Source organism: Chrysochloris asiatica, unplaced genomic scaffold, assembly GCF_000296735.1.
Source record: "Chrysochloris asiatica unplaced genomic scaffold, ChrAsi1.0 scaffold00077, whole genome shotgun sequence".
Classification (NCBI taxonomy): Eukaryota; Metazoa; Chordata; class Mammalia; order Afrosoricida; family Chrysochloridae; genus Chrysochloris; species Chrysochloris asiatica.
In genome coordinates this window covers 1,469,574-1,486,563 of record NW_006408595.1, presented here as the reverse complement: position 1 = coordinate 1,486,563, position 16,990 = coordinate 1,469,574, and the positions used below count along the sequence as shown (strand labels likewise).

Sequence of the window (16,990 nt, the reverse complement as noted above, 5' to 3'; positions counted from 1 at the left end):
ATCAACAGAGAAAAGATTGAAGTTGTCAAGGACTTCATTCTTCTTGGATCAACTATCAACACTCATGGAAGCAGCAGTCAAGAAATCAAACGACGTATTATTGCATTAGGCAAATCTGATGTACAAGACCTTTTTAAAGTGTTTAAGAGCAAAGATGTCAGCTTGAGGATTAAGGTACGCCTGACCCAAACCATAGTATTTTCAATAACTTCATATGCATGTGAAAGCTGGCAGTGAATAAGGAAGACCAACTGTAGAAGAATTGATGCTTTTGAGTTATGGCATTGGAGGAGAATATTGAAAGTGCCATAGGCTGCTAAAAGAACCAACAGATCTGTGTTGGAAGAAGTGCAGCCAGAGTGCTCCTTGGAGGCCAGGATGGCTAAATTTCTTCTCTCATGCTTTGGACATATTGTCAGGAGGGACCATTTATTTGAGAAGGATATCATGTTTGGTAAGGTAGAAGGTCAGAGAAAAAGAGGAAGACCCCCAGCGAGATGGACTGGCAAAGTGGCAGCATCAATGGGCTCAAGCATGGCAACTGTAGTGAGGTTGGCTCAGGATAGGGCAGTGTTTCGTTCTGCTATGCATAGAGTCGTTATGAGTAGGTACCAACTCGATGGCACCTAACAATAACAACAGTGCTCTGTAGAAGTACATTTAAAAAAAACAAACAACTTTGTGAATTGAGTTAAGGTTTATAGAGCAGATCATTTGTTTTACATTTAATATATATGTATATATACTTTGCTTGATAACAATAATTGCTCCCCTCATATACCAGCTAATAGTGTTGATGGTAAACTTGGGATCTCTTTGAATTGTTGTTATTGTAAAGTGCCATCAAGTAGGTTCCAATTCACAGTGCCAGTGCCTCTGTATAGGGTTTCTGAGGATTGGCTTGTGGGTCAAAACTGCCAAGTTTGAGATTAGTAGTTCAGTGCGTAGTCCACAGTGCCGCATCAGGACTCTTATTTATGAGTAGTATCGCTCCATTTTAATCTTTATGTTATATATGCTTGTATGTCTTAAATATAAATGTACTGTGGATAATGTTTTTCAATTGGAAATTTAGGTCTGTGACTGACTTATTCTTGAAAGCTTAATGTTTATTCAGTAGCTTCTCTAAATTCTTTTATTTGGCTTTTCAACAAGTAAAGATATCTTGAAAACCAACTGTGCTGAAGAAAAGAATTCAGATTTAGCTTTAGCATTTTCTTTGTACTTTGACAATTAGTGAAAGGTTATTTGTCATCTAATTACTGATGTCTAAATTTAGGAGTGTTTATTAACTAACTGGAGGTAGGGTTAGCATTTTTGGTTTGTTAATGGATTCATTCATCAAAAAGCCAAATCTTTGCTTTGAAAAATAAGTTGTATTGTTATAATGTTGAAATGTGACAAGTTTTTTTTCTACTAAAATAGTGTATCCAATTGTTTCATGTTGAGTTCACTTTATGGCTAGCAGCATATAGATAGATACACTTGTTTTGTTGTTGCTGTGTGCTGTCAAGTCCATTTCTAGTCAAAGCAACCTTATACTACAGAAAAGAACAGCCCAATAGGTTTCCAACATTGTAATTTTTTAGGATGCATGGTGCAGCTGGTGGTGCAGCTGTTGGGCTCGAACAGATGACCTTTAGATTAATAGCTGAGTTCTTAATTGCTGTGCTACCAGGGCTCCTTCTGATATGCTGTTGTTGTTGTTAAGTGCTGTTGATTCAATTCCAACCCATAGCTACCTTCTATAAGGTTTCCTGAGGAGCAGCTAGTGAGATGGAACCACTGACCTTGTGATTCAAGCTGACTTTGCAGTCTAGTGCATTAACCCACAGTGTCACACCAGGACTCCTATAAATATGCTAGCAAACATTGAGAAAGTAGTAGTCATTACTGAAGCAAAGAAGTACCATGTTTAATTATTAACAATTGCCATATTACTATATACTATAAGTCACACTTCACCATTTACAGTTGATGAGATGAACATGAATTAATTAAATGTAAAGAAAGCAAGACATTTTAGCATGGAATAGGATTGCTATGAATCTGAATCCATTCGATGCCAATGGATGGGTCAGGACCAACAATACAATATTAGCAGCTAACCTGGTATGGTGCTGTAGGAAAAGAACAAGGATTGATAACCAAAACATCGGTGGTTCAAGCCCATCAGCTGCTCCTAGCAAACCCTATGTTGTTGTTGTTATGTGCCGTGGAGTCGATTCCGACTCATAGCAACCCTGTACAGGGTTTCCGAGGCTATAAATTTTTACGGGAGCAGAACGCCTCATCTTTCTCCCACGGAACAACTGGTAGTTTCGAACTACCCTATACAGGATAGCTATTAGTTGGAACCGACTTCATAGCATGTAACAACAGCAATGTTAACTATACATTTTTCTCAAGTAATATAAAGTCCATTTTCTCACCAACCTTTTACTAGAATGGTAAAATATTCTAATAGCAAGATTTTCTGAATAACATTTTCTCTTGTCTTGACTATCTTAGCATGAAAGTGATAAAAATCAATTAAATGACCACAAAATGGATAGAATAAGGAACCATGAAACTATCTTCTCATGAAATTGAATGATTAATTCTTGAATAGTTAACTGCATCCAATTATTGTGCTATGTCAAAACAGAGCTATCAATAAACCTATTTCAATGTCTTTTAATCCAAATTTTCTATTAGTAGGGAAATTATATTTTCAGATGTGCATTGATCACTTTATCAAACAGGAAAGATATTTAAGATTATCTTTATAATTCTTTTATGAGAAAGATGCCACACTATTGAATGCTTTTGAAATTGGTTCTGAATGATGCTAATGATAAACTACATGTGCCAATTAGATTTGTAATAGGGCAGTCCTTTCTGTTCATCATACTATTGTTTAAAAAAGTAACAGTTTTTCTTTTACACATAAGCTTATATTTCTATTAGTTTACATATAAGATTAGTTGGTGTATAAGATAGATTCTGGTTTTATAAAGACACTTAAAATGAGGACTTGTTGAAAATATATTATTTTTTTCAAAAAACTTTATTAACCACAGTATTGGTGCCCACAACCAAGTACTACATTCTGAAAATACAGTAATATTCAATTAATTCCTAGGGGAATAAGGAAGAAGAAGGAGGCAAATATCTATTAAGGAGTTGCCATGTATCAAGTATTGTTATAAATGCTTTGCAAATAATTAAATTGTTTTGTTCTCCCAAAGACCTAGGTTTTTATTCCCATTTTTTAGATTACAAAGCTGCACCATAGAGACCTTATAGTCCTCACTCTTAAGGAGTATATATTACTACTCTGCTAAATCAGTGAATGAACGAAAGGAGATTTTACAAAATAATGTACAGAATCAGTAATGCTTGTACTGACTAAGCAAACAAGCAAGTAAACAAATAAACAGATAAAAGCAGTTCATGTGTTGCTAAGTAAATTTTCTTATTATACATATGGAATTATTGAAGTACATAGCAGTAATGTAATTTTCATTTATGCAGACACTAAGTAGTAACTACAATTTGAAATGAAATTCAAAATTTGTATATGGTATAGTTGTTCTTGTTAAGTACTAGTAAGTCACTGCTGACTCATAGTGACCCTGTATAGTTTCCAAGGCTGTCAATCTTGTGGGAACAGACAGCCTCACCTTTCTCCTACTGAGTTGCTAGTAAGCTAGAACCACCTTGTGGCTTGTAGTCCAGAGTTTATCCTATAGTCACCGTATTCCCATAGTATGTATAAATGAGCATAATATTTTAATTTCCTCAATTTTATTACTTTATTTTTCCTTTGCACAAATTTTTATCCATCAATTTTCCTCCATCTACATATAATATGTAGTGCTGTGTGGCGCTGTGGGTTAATGCGCTGGACTGCAAAGTTGGCTTGAACTGCAAAATCAGTGATTCAAACTCACCAGTCACTCTTCAGAAATCCTATGCAGGGTTGTTATCAGGTGGAACAGCACTTAACAACAGTAACAATATCAACATGTTCTATAGGAATATGGTGGCTGTTCCCACAATGATTTACTACCTTGGAAACGCACAAGGTTATGGTGACTTTTATTTTGGCATTCCAAAGGGATAATTTTGATAGATTTTCTTGAAGGACATGGGACAATCATGGAAATTTATTATGAAGAAAATTTAAGAAAGCTGAAAACTACATTAGTAAGACAAAGACCAGGAAAGTTGTACAGAAGAAAATGTTTGTTGTTTCATCACAATGCATCTGCTCATTTTTTCAGAGATTCAAGTACTGTCTTATGAGAATTTCACTGAGAAACCTTACCCTACTCCTGCTACAGCTCTGATCTTGCCCCTTTAGATGTCTTTTTGTTCCTCAAACTCAAAGAACTTTTAAAAGGAACATAATTTAAGTCCCTTGATGATGCCCAAACTGCTATTTTGATGTGATGTAAGTGGAAGAGCTCAGAATTGTTGGTAGAAGGACTAGAGAGTTGGCTATATTGCCTACAATATTATGTAGACATAGATGAGGAATGTGTCAAGTAACCATTTTTTGTTTAGTAAAACATTTCTATTTTGTAGCAATGCTTTTTGACTTACTCTCGTACCTTTGTTGACTTTTATTTTGTGTAGTAAAATCAAGACAAAATTGTGTTTCCTGTAACTACCTGTCCATCTTTTTTAGGGCTTCTCATGGGACAGTTTATTGAACAGTGGTAGATTTACAACATACACTTTTAATACAAAACGTTCTTTGAATCAAACACTTCCATGTTGTTGTTTTTTTCTTTTTGTGTTTGACCTACATAACCAGATGGTAATTTGTGGACCTAGGAAGTTGTATTGTATTTATAGTATTGAAATTCTTAGCACCATTTAATTTGGAGTCAGTGTCTGAGTTAATCTCGGCTCTTCTATTTATTGACTGAAAATCAACTGCCTACACTACATGTGAAATGCAATATTAATAACAGCCTACTTATTTTGCAGGGTTTTTATGAGTCTTGACAATAGGAATTATTGGCTAGTGAACTTGATAACGTTTTATAACTAACACATTTTTAGGAACTTACTGTGTTCTAATAGAATTTACTGTGTTCTAATAGCATGTTGTTGTTTGTTATGTGCCATGGAGATGGTTCTGACTCATAGCGATCCTGTACAGGGTTTCCGAGGCTATAAATCTTTACAGGAGCAGAAAGCCTTATCTTTCTCCCTCATAACAGCTGATAGTTTTGAACTGTTTACCTTGTGTTTCGAAGCCCGATTCGTAACCACTACGCTACGTTTGGTTACGACGAATCAGACTGACGCAAGGTCAGCAATTCTAAACTAGCAGCCGCTTGGCAGGAGAAAGATAAGGCTTTCTGCTCCTGTAAAGATTTACAGCCTCATAAATCCTGTACAGGATCACTGTGATTTGGAACCGACTCCTCGGCACATAACAAACCCCACTGTGTTCTAATGTAATCCTGGTGTGGTGCTATAGGGTAAGTATACGCCTGCTAAGTGCAAGGTTTGTGATTCAAGCCCTCAAGCCACTTCTTGGAAATACTATACAGGGTTGCAGTTAGTCAAAACCAACTCAACAACACTTAACAACAACTATGTTCTAATAACTACGTATCCTTTCATGGTGTAAATGCTTAACATGTTTGACTGGAGCACAGTTCTATTCTGACACACATGAGGTAAACATGAGTTGGAGAAGCCTTGATGATACTGGTTTCTGCTTAAAAACTACTCATTTAGTAACAACATGAATCTTCAAAACAACTCCATTATGGAAATGTTCATTTATTTTAGAGATGAGGAAACTTGTTATCTGCTCTTAAGTCGGTTCTGACGCATAGAGACTCGTATAGGGTTTCTAAGGATTGGCTGATGGGTTTGACCAGCTCACCTTGTGGTTAGCAGTCCAGTGTTTATCCTACAGTGCCACACCAGGCCTGTAGATGTTACATAGTTGAATGTGATCTGAGGTAAGTGAGAGTGCTGGTGTACACACCTGGCAGTGGATCCTCGAACCTTCCCAACTTATTTCCAGTGTATTACAACACGTCATAAGTAATGCCAGTGTTGTTAGCTGTGTCTTGTATGAATTGTTGTTGCCTTAGACAACAGTTTAAGTAGTTTCAGACATCCAAAGTCCAGCCAATTGTGATTTCAAAACCTGGAACTTTTTTAGTTTAAAAAATGAAAAGACAAAAAGTGCCTGAAAACTCAATATAACACACAGTCTCTTATGATTAAGAACATAAAAGGCTATAAAATTTCATGAGAAAATCACATTGTAAAGTTAATACATGTTAAGCATGTTTTACTTTTAGGAAGTAGGAAAACCTGATGATTGAAACAAAACAATGTAAATGTAATATGTAAACATGGTTTGGGAATGAGCTTTTATCCTTTTATCTATTTTAGGACTTTCTGGGACAAGTGTTTTGTACATTGGGGGAGATTGTTGGTTCACAGGGGAGTCACCTGGAAAAGCCAATAGTGTAAGTATTTTTTAATTCTGACAATGACACGTTAACTCGTCTGTCCATTTCTATTTTGGTGGTTGAGACTATGTGGTTTAAGATGAAAAGTGGATATAAAAATCTTACTTCAGTATTTGCTCCTTAAAAATACTTTTGACTTGCTTCTAAAGAATAATTTAAGTTTCATTAATCATATCCCAAATTACAAAAAAAAAAAAATCACAAAAAAATGAGTTTTCTTTTGAGTTATAATATTCACTGTTAGATTTAGTACTTTTTGAAAATGAGATTTTATACTTTTGGACCAGTATTCTGTGACATGCTATTACTACTGATGCCCCCCTGTGTTTTTGATGATTATTAATTCTAGTTTTGACTCCAAAACTGGTCTGTAAAGAAGTCAGTAAGTGTGCAAACAGTAAGAGAAGGAAACCGTGAAGAATTTTATGTTTCACCACCACCTTCAGTTCTGCAATCTTGTTTCAATTTAGTTCAATTTCATGGTTGATTTTATTTTCTTCAGTTCCCAATTAGGCAGATAACAAACTTTTCTGTCCTGAATATTCCTGACCTGCTTCATCTTGATTTCTTCACTCAACTGTTCATAAATCAGATCTTCTATGAATGAATATTAGCTTCTTTCATTTAGCTTCGGATTCTTACAACATTACTGCTGAATGTTGGTGTGAAAGCATTTTTATATCAGCTGCCTTTTGAGAAAAGAGCATGTAGTTTGTTTTCACATAATTATGATGCTTTAAAGCTTATGATTCAAACATATTTGTGCTCACTTTAATAATACGGACATAGTAAATAATGTATAAAAAACCATATTGCGAACCTTGAGAACATTTTGCTAGCTTAAATAAGCCATATGCAAAAGGACAAATATAAGGGCAAGTCAAAAAATACTGTTATGAAATCATAAAAACCTTTATTAAATCCAAACTATCAAACTGTGAAGCTATTGCTTTTGACGTATTCCTTTCCTAGGCATATGTACTTTCTATCCCTTTCTTGAAGAATTCTGTACTCTTGGATTTGTATCATGTCAAAATGGCAGTTGTGTCATCCTTAAATTGTGTTCCTTTTAAGCATTCTTTAGAAACAAACCAAGTTTAAAGGGGCAAGACCAGGCTTGTAGAGTGGATGGAGTAAGCTTTCCCAATGAAATTTTCATAGAACAGCCCTTGCTACCCTCAAAGAATGAGCAAGTGTGATAGAAAAAAAAAAAAAAAATCCTCAGTGTAATTTTCTTGGCCCTTTCCTAACCCATGGGGTTTTTAGTTTTCTGAAAAGTTCTCACAATAAGCCCCCATGATTATTCTGTGCCCTTCAAGAAAATCTGTAAAAATTACCCCTTTGGAATCTTCCAAAACAGTCACCATACCACCTTCGAAGCTTACCTCTCTTCCTTGAATTGAACTGGCCCAACAGATCCTAATAGAAGCCATAGTGTTAATTAAACTTTCTTTTTTGGAAGGTACCATATTGAGACTAAGACAAGTGTAATACTGAGAGAACTTGTTTTCAGCCATTCACTGAGCACACAAAATATTTAAGTATGTTTTATTTGGAATAAACCATGCATGTATGAACTGGAGTTCTAATAGCAGTACTTTTAAACTTGCTTTCCTGGTGTATTACTCACTCATATAAATCACTAGAATAAACAAACTCATATGACAGAAAGTTCAATAGAGGTTACAAAGGTTTACAAGGAGGGGAAATGTCTATAGAGTTTTTATTAGGAGAAATGAAAAAGGTGTGCAGACAGTGATTGGTTGTACAACATTATGAATGTAGTTAATGCCATTGAAGTTTAAACTTTGAAAGAGTTGCAATGGCAGATTTATGTTATATGTATTTTACTTATGTATCAAAAACAAAGAAAACTGGTTCATCCAGTTACAATGCTGATCAGTGGAATTTAATGAGCTCCCTGTGTCTGACCCCCTAGAAACATATTTGGGAAATAAAGCCATGGATGAGTGTAAGGGTACCACTATCTGGTGGAAGTTACATGAATTGAAGAGAATCACCACATCACTGCCAAGATGTGAAAGAAAGAAATATTATGTAATCTTTGTGCACACGTTCTGAGATAATGCATGTCATTTTCCAAATTTCTGTAGTCGGGAGCTGAGTGGATTCTGCTTTTCTTTCAGAAACTCTCATAGGTTTCTCATGTACATGAGGTTATTGGGTTTTAAGTCCACTCTGTTGAAAGCAGGGTCACCTGATGGGTATGGCAGTGACTTTTGATTGGTCACTTGTTCTTGCTTTGGTTGGCTCTGATACCCCTCAACAGTTAGGGTGCTGCACCTGGATCTGAAAATGTCATTCTGCCTTCTTAGTAAAAAAAAAAAAAAGGGGGGGGGCTTGTCATTGTTGATGTTTTTACTGAATACTGTGGCATTTTGAGCTTCCTTGGCTACAACTGTCTGTCCCTGGCATTCTGTGTAGCTGCCATTGGGAGTTCTTCATCAACATTCTAGTCATTAAAGAGAGCCTGTCCACCTCCTTTCTGCTCTTTGGGATTCCTGCTGAAAACCCAATACCACCATTGAGTCAATTCTGACTTATAGTGAGTGACTTTATAGGATAGAACTGCCCAATAGGGTTTCCAGGAGTCCTGGTGTGGCGCAGTGGGTTAATGCACTGAATTGGGTTTGAACTTCAAGGTCGGTGGTTCAAGCTCACTAGCCGCTCCTCAGAAACTCTATACAGAGTCACTGTGGGTTGGAAGTGACTGGGTGGCACTTAACAACAACAACAGAGGGTTTCCAATGTTATAATCTTTAGGGGAGTAGACTGACACATCTATCTGTGTGAAGCAGCATGTGGATCGAACTGCCAACCTCTCAGTTAGTAACTGAGCCTAGTAACCACTAGGGCTCCTGGGATTCCTGCTACCTCCTCTTTATCCAGCAAACTTTTATATCGGTGGAGCTAGAATAAGACTTTCCATAGGATATCTCTGCTAACCCCAATTTGTAATCTGTTTTTACCATTTCAGTCTTTCATAATATATATACCTTAGTCAAGGCTAAGAGGTATATATAGTTCTACACCAATAAATTGAGAGCTTTTCATGAGTGGGGGAAAAATGTGTATTATAAGTCTGTAAAAGAAACACAAATAGTTCCTAAGTACTTATCTAATCTAGTGACTGGGGCCTACCAGGATTTTTAAAAATTATTTGCCAAAATACCCCACAAAGAATCAGTGATCCAATGACATCATAAAAGTAGCTTTAATGTTTTTCAAGAGAAATTAAAAGCAGTTAATTTTTTTTTCTGTTTCAGGAAACAGAATAAGTGCCATTAGTACTCATATTTTAAAATAGATAATTTTACTGAACATTTTTATCTGGTGCTTTTTTCTTCATAAATGGAAACCATATTTCTAATTTTAGAAAATCTATTAGATTACACAGGGTATTTCCCAACTGGAAATCATGTTTATATTAGACTTGCAACATGCTAAAAATATCAATTTTTATATTGGTTGCAGTACGTGTTAATTGAAAGATAGTGTAAGATGTAATGCTTGTTCAGCTGACTCAACTATTCCCATTAGAATCAACAGAAATAAATTCATGCTCAGAGGTGAAAATACTAGGCTGATGAATGGCAGAATATACAAATGTTGAGAGTATTTGCTGTGGTTGAGTCATGATCGTTTTACATAATCATAAAGGATGAGGTGCCCTTTCAATTTTTCTCAGCTCTTGCTGAGTGTTGAGTAGTATAAATGAGGCAAAGTTTAAAAATTATTCGTACAACATGAATCTATAGTAACTACATTCTGTGCTTCATTTATTAGGTGTTTATAATTTAGGTCAATTTATTGAAAATGTTGGCATTGTCTCTCTTGTATTGTAAAAGGCCCAATTCAGTTAATTATCTATGCATATATCATTAATCTTTTATTTAGCCTTTTACCTTATTGTACCATCTTCTCAGGCAAATAAACATTTAGAAAGGGTTTAAAGATGGGCTGATATTTCATTTTGTAAGGAAAATAAGTATTAGTACTATTGTTGTTGTTAAGTGCTGTTGAATTGGTTCTAACTCATAGCAACCCTGTATAGGGTTTCCAAGGAGTGACTGGTGGATTTGAACCAATGACCTTGTGGTTAGGAATCCAGTGCATTTCCTACAATGTTACAACAGGAACCCAGTTTTAGTAGCAGATGAACAGTAAAATGTAGAGTTTGACTGGAAAAACATTGACTATAAAGAGCTCTGGTAGCGTAGTGGTTACGAGTCGGGCTGCGAACCTTAAGGTCAGCGGTTCGAAACTACCAGCCGCTCCGCCGGAGAAAGATGAGGCTTTCTACTCCCGTAAAGATTTACACCCTCGGAAACCCTGTACATGGTCGCTATGGGTCGGAACCGACTCGACGGCACTTAACAACAACAACAACATAAAAGCAAAGTCGTAAAACTGTAGGAATTGCAGAATGCTGGACTGCTTACTACATGAGGAAATTTAATTAATTAATTCAGATAAAGAGACACAAGGAAAGAGAAATATTAAATAGGAGTGCCTAATAAGGAGCTCTGGTAGCGTAGTAGTTACGAATCGGCCTGCGAGCCCGCAAGGTCAGCAGTTTGAAACTACCAGTGGTTCCGTGGGAGAAAGATGAGGCGGTCTGCTCCCATAAAGATTTACAGCCTCGGAAACCCTGTGTAGGGTCCCTATGAGTCGGAACCAACTCCACAGCACATAACAACAAAACAACAATTAGTAGTTAGGAGTCCTGGTGTGGCTCTGTGGGTTAATGCGCCAGACTGCAAAGCCGTTTGAATTTCAAGGTCGGCGGTTCAAGCTCACCAGCTGCTCCTCAGAAACCCTATACAAGGGTCGCTATAGGTTGGAACCGACTCGAGGGCACTGAACAACAACAACAACAATTAGTAATTAACCATACCATATTCACTGTAGTCAGGGCACTTCTGACTCAGCATCCTATAGAACAGAGTAGACCTGTTCCAAAGGGTTTCCCGAGGCTATAAATCTTCATGGAAGCAGAATGTCTAATTTTTCTCCCATGGAATGTCTGGTGGGTTCAAACTGTTAACCTTTCATTTCCTGGCCCAATACTTAGCCCACTGCCTCACCAGGGCTCCTTTAATTCATAATCAGAGAACAAACTCACTATTCAGTCTAATAGTGTCAGTAATGGACAGGGTAGAACAACTCCGCCCTAGGGATTCCAAGTCTGTAAATCTTTATGGGTGCATCTTTCTCCCATAGAGTGGCGGATGGGCTTGAACCACTGACCTTGCAGTTAGCATTCCCAATGCTTAACCCATGGCACCACCAGGAATCCTTTTAATCAAAATAGGAGAGAAAAATGAAACATTTGATTAACTTGCTATAATGAAAGGATAGTTGCCTTTATTAATGAAAACGTCAAATAGTATACTCAGTGTTGCCTAAGCAGTGACTCCAACTCAGGTGACTATTGGGGTGAAAGAAAGAAAAAAAAAAATGTGTGGTAATTCACTTTCTTTCTTGATATAAGTTTGATTTTTCTTAAAAACTATAATTTTGAGACAGGCATGCATTGATTTTTCTTACAAACTGTAATTTTGAGGCACAAAGTCTGCTGGACTGACCTTGCTCTCCTATACTCTTGGACGTTCAAGTGCTTTGAGAGAAAACACAGGTTCTATGCCAATTGTTCTCTTACCTCAACCTCAAATGTAAAGCAGTGAAAAACTTCATGGTTTGGGGGTGAAAATGCACAGGTATGTTAAGGGAGAGTGGAATGCTATTTGCATGGAAGCTTCATCTGTCATAATGTCAAAGTAGATCTTCCAAGTAGCAGGTCCACTCCATGTATTGCTCAGACTTAGGCAACCCTCGCTACTTCCTCTACTCTGTGGAATCCTTGTTTTTTTTTGGTCATATTCTTTGCCTTTTTTTTTTTTTTTTAAATCAATCAAGTGAAAATATGGTGAGGAGAGATAAGAGGGTTAGGAGACAAAGGCTATTTCATTGAAGGAGCGAATGCTATTTTGGAAGTAAGGATGGAGCCTGGGGGAATACTGGAGATTATGTAAAGTCAGGGTAAAGGGTCAGTGGTGAGTCAGTGGTAGAATTCTTGTTTTTCATGTGGGACGTCCAGGTTCGATTCCTGATCAGTGCACCTCATGTGCAGCTACCCCTATCTGTCAGTGGAGACTTTTGTGTTGCTTACTAACACAGATTAGCTGAAAGGCCTGATAATCTAAATATGGCCTTGATCACAGGATGGCACAAGGCACAGTGGCATTTTGTTCCACTGTCTGTGGGGTTTCCATGAATCAGAGGCTAACTCGGCTGTAGCTAACAAAGGTCAGAGAAGTGTTTTCTTCTCCAACAGGAAATTGTGATAAACATAGTTGATGTTACCCTGTAGGTTACACACCAGACAGTGATTCAAATCCACCAGTCCCTCCTTGGAACCCTATACTCTTAAGATTGCTATGAGTCGGAACAAACTCAACAGAATTTAACAACAACAACAGCATATAAAAATGGTGGAAACTTGTTGAATGTGAAATTGATGATGTGCCCTGTAAAAACTTTCACTCAATCCACAATAAAAACCTTAAATTAAAAAAAAAAAAAAAAAAAAAGGTGGAAAATATGAAAAGATGGCAGAAATAATGAAGAAGTTCTTATTGGAGACATGTATTTAGAGATTTATGGTTTATACCTATTCCTCATAGTTTTCTTTTCCTCCCTATTTCTTACTCATCTATGCCCAAAAGTTCTCTTTTAAAAATCCTCCTGCGTGACCCTGGCTTGGCCAAGTCTTAACTCCTTAGTTAAAGATAGCTTTATAGAATGGGTACTAAATACCTTGATGTTATTCCCAGTCTGTTCCTCATGACTGAAGATAGAAATAGAATTTGTGCACTCTCCTGCAAACTCTGGCTGCAACCACTACTTTTGCAATCTTGTTTGAGAGTTCAGTGATTTCTCATCAGAGAACAGGCTCCTGAATTACAGCATAGGTTCCCTGTGAGGCAGGTAATCCACCCACAATGAACAAAAGGGACTCATCTTGGAAAAATGAATTCATTCTCTTTTCTAAAGTAGCATCATTCAAATGATTTTGCTCTTATTTACTAACTCATATTAGGTTACAGATATATTTTACAATTAATTTTCTATTTATTTTGTAAGTTTTTCAAAGTATTCCCATATTTTCTTGCCATTAAAGACCCTAGTCTAATTATTTTTTCCTGTTAAGGTGAGAGAATAATTTGTTCTAGCTTCTTAATTACAAATGTCTATAGTATCTCTTCAAAAACATTTAGACTTTTAATTTGATGGTAACTATAAAATTTGAGGATTTAAAGCAGACATAGTAGAGCTTTAAATTATTTGATTTTATTCATGTCTTTGCAAATTGTGCTTAGAAATTTCAACCTACTCCAACTTAAAATTTTTACTCCTTTGTGCTTTAATTATTGTCTTTTTTTTTCAGATAGTTTTTTTTTTTTGAGGATTTTATTTTTATCTTCTGTAGGAGCTCAGATGAATTTTTTGAAATTGATATAAAAGATTTTTAATTTGCTTTTTAATAGCAATTCAGCATTTTCAAAATTTCCAACAGACTGTTCTGTTGGATTCAAGTTTTGTGCAAACACATTTCTCATATGTTAATTCCATCCTACACTTTCCTACATTTTTGGTCTTTTCTCTGAACTCTCTTAACCTGAGTCTGTCGCTGCTTACTCTGTCTGTAACATTTACTGTGCCTTCCTGTGAATCATCGCTCCTCTTTAGATCGTCCCATTATTATTTAGCATTATACCCACTCAGCAGTGTGTTTTCTCATGCTGTGAGATCCTATTCAATTTTCTGCATGATGCTGTCAGAAACTCTTACTTCTATCTTTAGGGATCTCAGTGATGGATTCAGCAAAACTACCAAAATGTTGGAATCAGAACCAGTTTAAGAAAGATTGTTATCCTTTCCTCTGGGAGGAAAGCATTTATTATGTTCATCAAGTAATAGACCTATTTGTTCCTGCTACTCTCAGCCAGGTATGACTTGTTTCCCCATAAAAAGTTGGGTAAGTAGTCAGGGACTGGTGTGATTAGAAGTAGATTCTTCCCCTGAGTAGGAGTATGAACCTCAGGCGTAAGCAAAAGGCAGTTATTTTTGACTGAAGGAAGTTCGGGAGGGAAAGGGCTAAGTTCTTTGTAGGCTGCAATTGCAGGTTGTGATCTAGACAGTGAGAAGTAGGTGGAGGATAAAGGAAGAGGTCTGAAATGGATTAGTATGAGTCTTGTCAAGTGTGAAGAGTACAGGGACAGAGACTTGGAGGCAGGTGATAACTGGACAACCAGTTTGCAGTTGTCTGAATCCCAACCATGTCACAGAATTCAAGGGCATATCCCAATGGCACTACAGTTCAACATGTGGGAAGGAAGATGAATAGGAGGATGGTTAGTCTTGAAAATAACCAACCTATTAACTTGTGTTAAAGCAGTGCATGTTTTCATTTTGCAACTCTTTGGAAGTGAAAATATAGTTGACTTTGAGGGAAATTTTTGCCTTCAGAGTCCTCTTGATTATGAACTTCCCAAAAATTGTTGTTGTTGTTGTTGTTAAGTGCCATTGAGTCGATTCTGACCCATAGTGAAGTGTATAGGGTTTCCGAGGAGCAGTTAGTGAGCTTGAACTGACAACTTTGCAGTTCAAATGGCTTTGCAGGCTGGCACATTAACTCACAGGGCCACACCAGGACTCCTCCCTAAAAATTAGAGTGATGTTATTATACCTCCTAATTTACTTAGTTTTAGGAATATTGGATTGGTGGTCAAAGATGATGCTTCTATTCTTATCTCTGCTGTTGATTTTCTATGTAGTGCTATAAAATGAAATTTTGCTTATTTTAGTCTTATTTGTAATAAATCAATAGCCAGAGTAACAGAATTGATAGAGCTTTTACAATATAATAGTCTATTAATTTGAGCATATTGTTTTAAATCCTTAGCTTTAGTTTCCCCATCAGAAATATCTGAATGTTGTTTAGTGTGGTCGAATCTGTTCCATATCATACCAACCCTATATAGGGTTTCAGAGGAGTGGCTAGTGAGTTTGAATCGCCGACCTTGTGGTTCAAACCTACCTTGAAAAAAATAGCATTAGTTCATATAATATATGTGTCATGGTGAACACTGGCATTTAATAAACACTCAGATAGCAACTGTTGTTAATATTATTGCTTTATTAAGAACAGCCAATGTATTTTGGGAAAGATCTCTAAACCAATTAATCTAATAAATCAAACACTTGCTCAATTTCCCATAGAGAAGAGTTTAGCTAATAATTTAGCAAGTTTATAGAAAGGGTGATTTTGAACCCAATTTGATTATATTTGTATAAATTATTAAATAAAGATAAATAGTAAAAGTTGTTTTATTTCTCATTATAGAGTCAAACAAATTGGGAAAGTGAGTTAGAGTTCTTTTTTTCATTACTTTAGATTTTATAAGATTTATTATTTTGCTATAAATGTCCTAAACATCTAGAACTTTGGATCAATGTTCAGATTAATTACAAAAGGTGAACTTAATGTCAATTAAAATTATTTACATTCTTTCATTTTCAAAGACCACACAAATGTATGTATTCATATTAGTGATCTTCATGCAATTTGACAACTTAAAAATTAAACCACTGATTACATTTCTGAGAGATGGTAACTTTTTCTTAAACCTAGAATAAAACATTTATCTGTCTCAATTAAAGCCTATCTGATTTTCTGACATAAACAGAAAAATTATATGTTTTTTAAAATCTAAAATTAGAGGGGATTTAAGAACATTTACTTGTATTTTGCCCAATATTGTAAGCCGAAAATACTGTAAACATAAGAAATGTTCAGCTAATCCTCTTTGTTACATTCATGTGTGGATCTGAGATTATGCACTGGAAGAATCTGATTGTTATTGGTTACCCCAAATAAATAGATCATACAGCTGGAAGCTCCCACACTTCTTCGCTCTAATCAGAAATTCCAATAGTCACAGAGACAGTCACATGGGTTAAGAACTCTTGGGGATAGAAAGAATTACAAAGTGTATGGCCAGTCGTGAGAGAGATGAATAAAACAATGCATTTTTCGTGTAATCACCCTTAATATCATTGTCAGGTTCCAGAATGGTTGGTGTGCTATTATGAGCTGTAGGCATTTCCCTTGTTCTTTTTTTTTTTTAAGGTTTTTATTGTGGCTTGAGCGTAAGTTTACAGGGTAGATCATCAGTTTTACATTCAACAAATCATGCACCTTGTTTCATTACAATGATTATGATCCACTCCATGTACCATCAATTAATAGTATTTCTATTCACTTTAGATTAGAAAACAACAACAACAACACTCAGGCAATATAATAATTTACACTTCCAAAGGGCACATTTTGCAAGTCTACTTCCTGGCCACCAACTCTTAGTCCCTCTCTACCCACGAATCTAGACTCCTCAGCTGTTCCCTCTCTC

At 36.1% G+C, this 16,990-nt stretch overlaps 1 protein-coding gene across 1 annotated transcript in view; it reads left to right on the top strand.

The window, feature by feature from the left end:
• CPNE8 (copine VIII) overlaps nt 1–16,990 on the top strand; it is a 384,959-nt gene that overhangs the window by 117,946 nt on the left and 250,023 nt on the right. Inside the window, exon 6 of the mRNA XM_006865292.1 lies at nt 6,415–6,491. Within this exon, the coding sequence (XP_006865354.1) occupies nt 6,415–6,491 (77 nt within the window). The remainder of the gene's footprint in view (nt 1–6,414; nt 6,492–16,990) is intronic.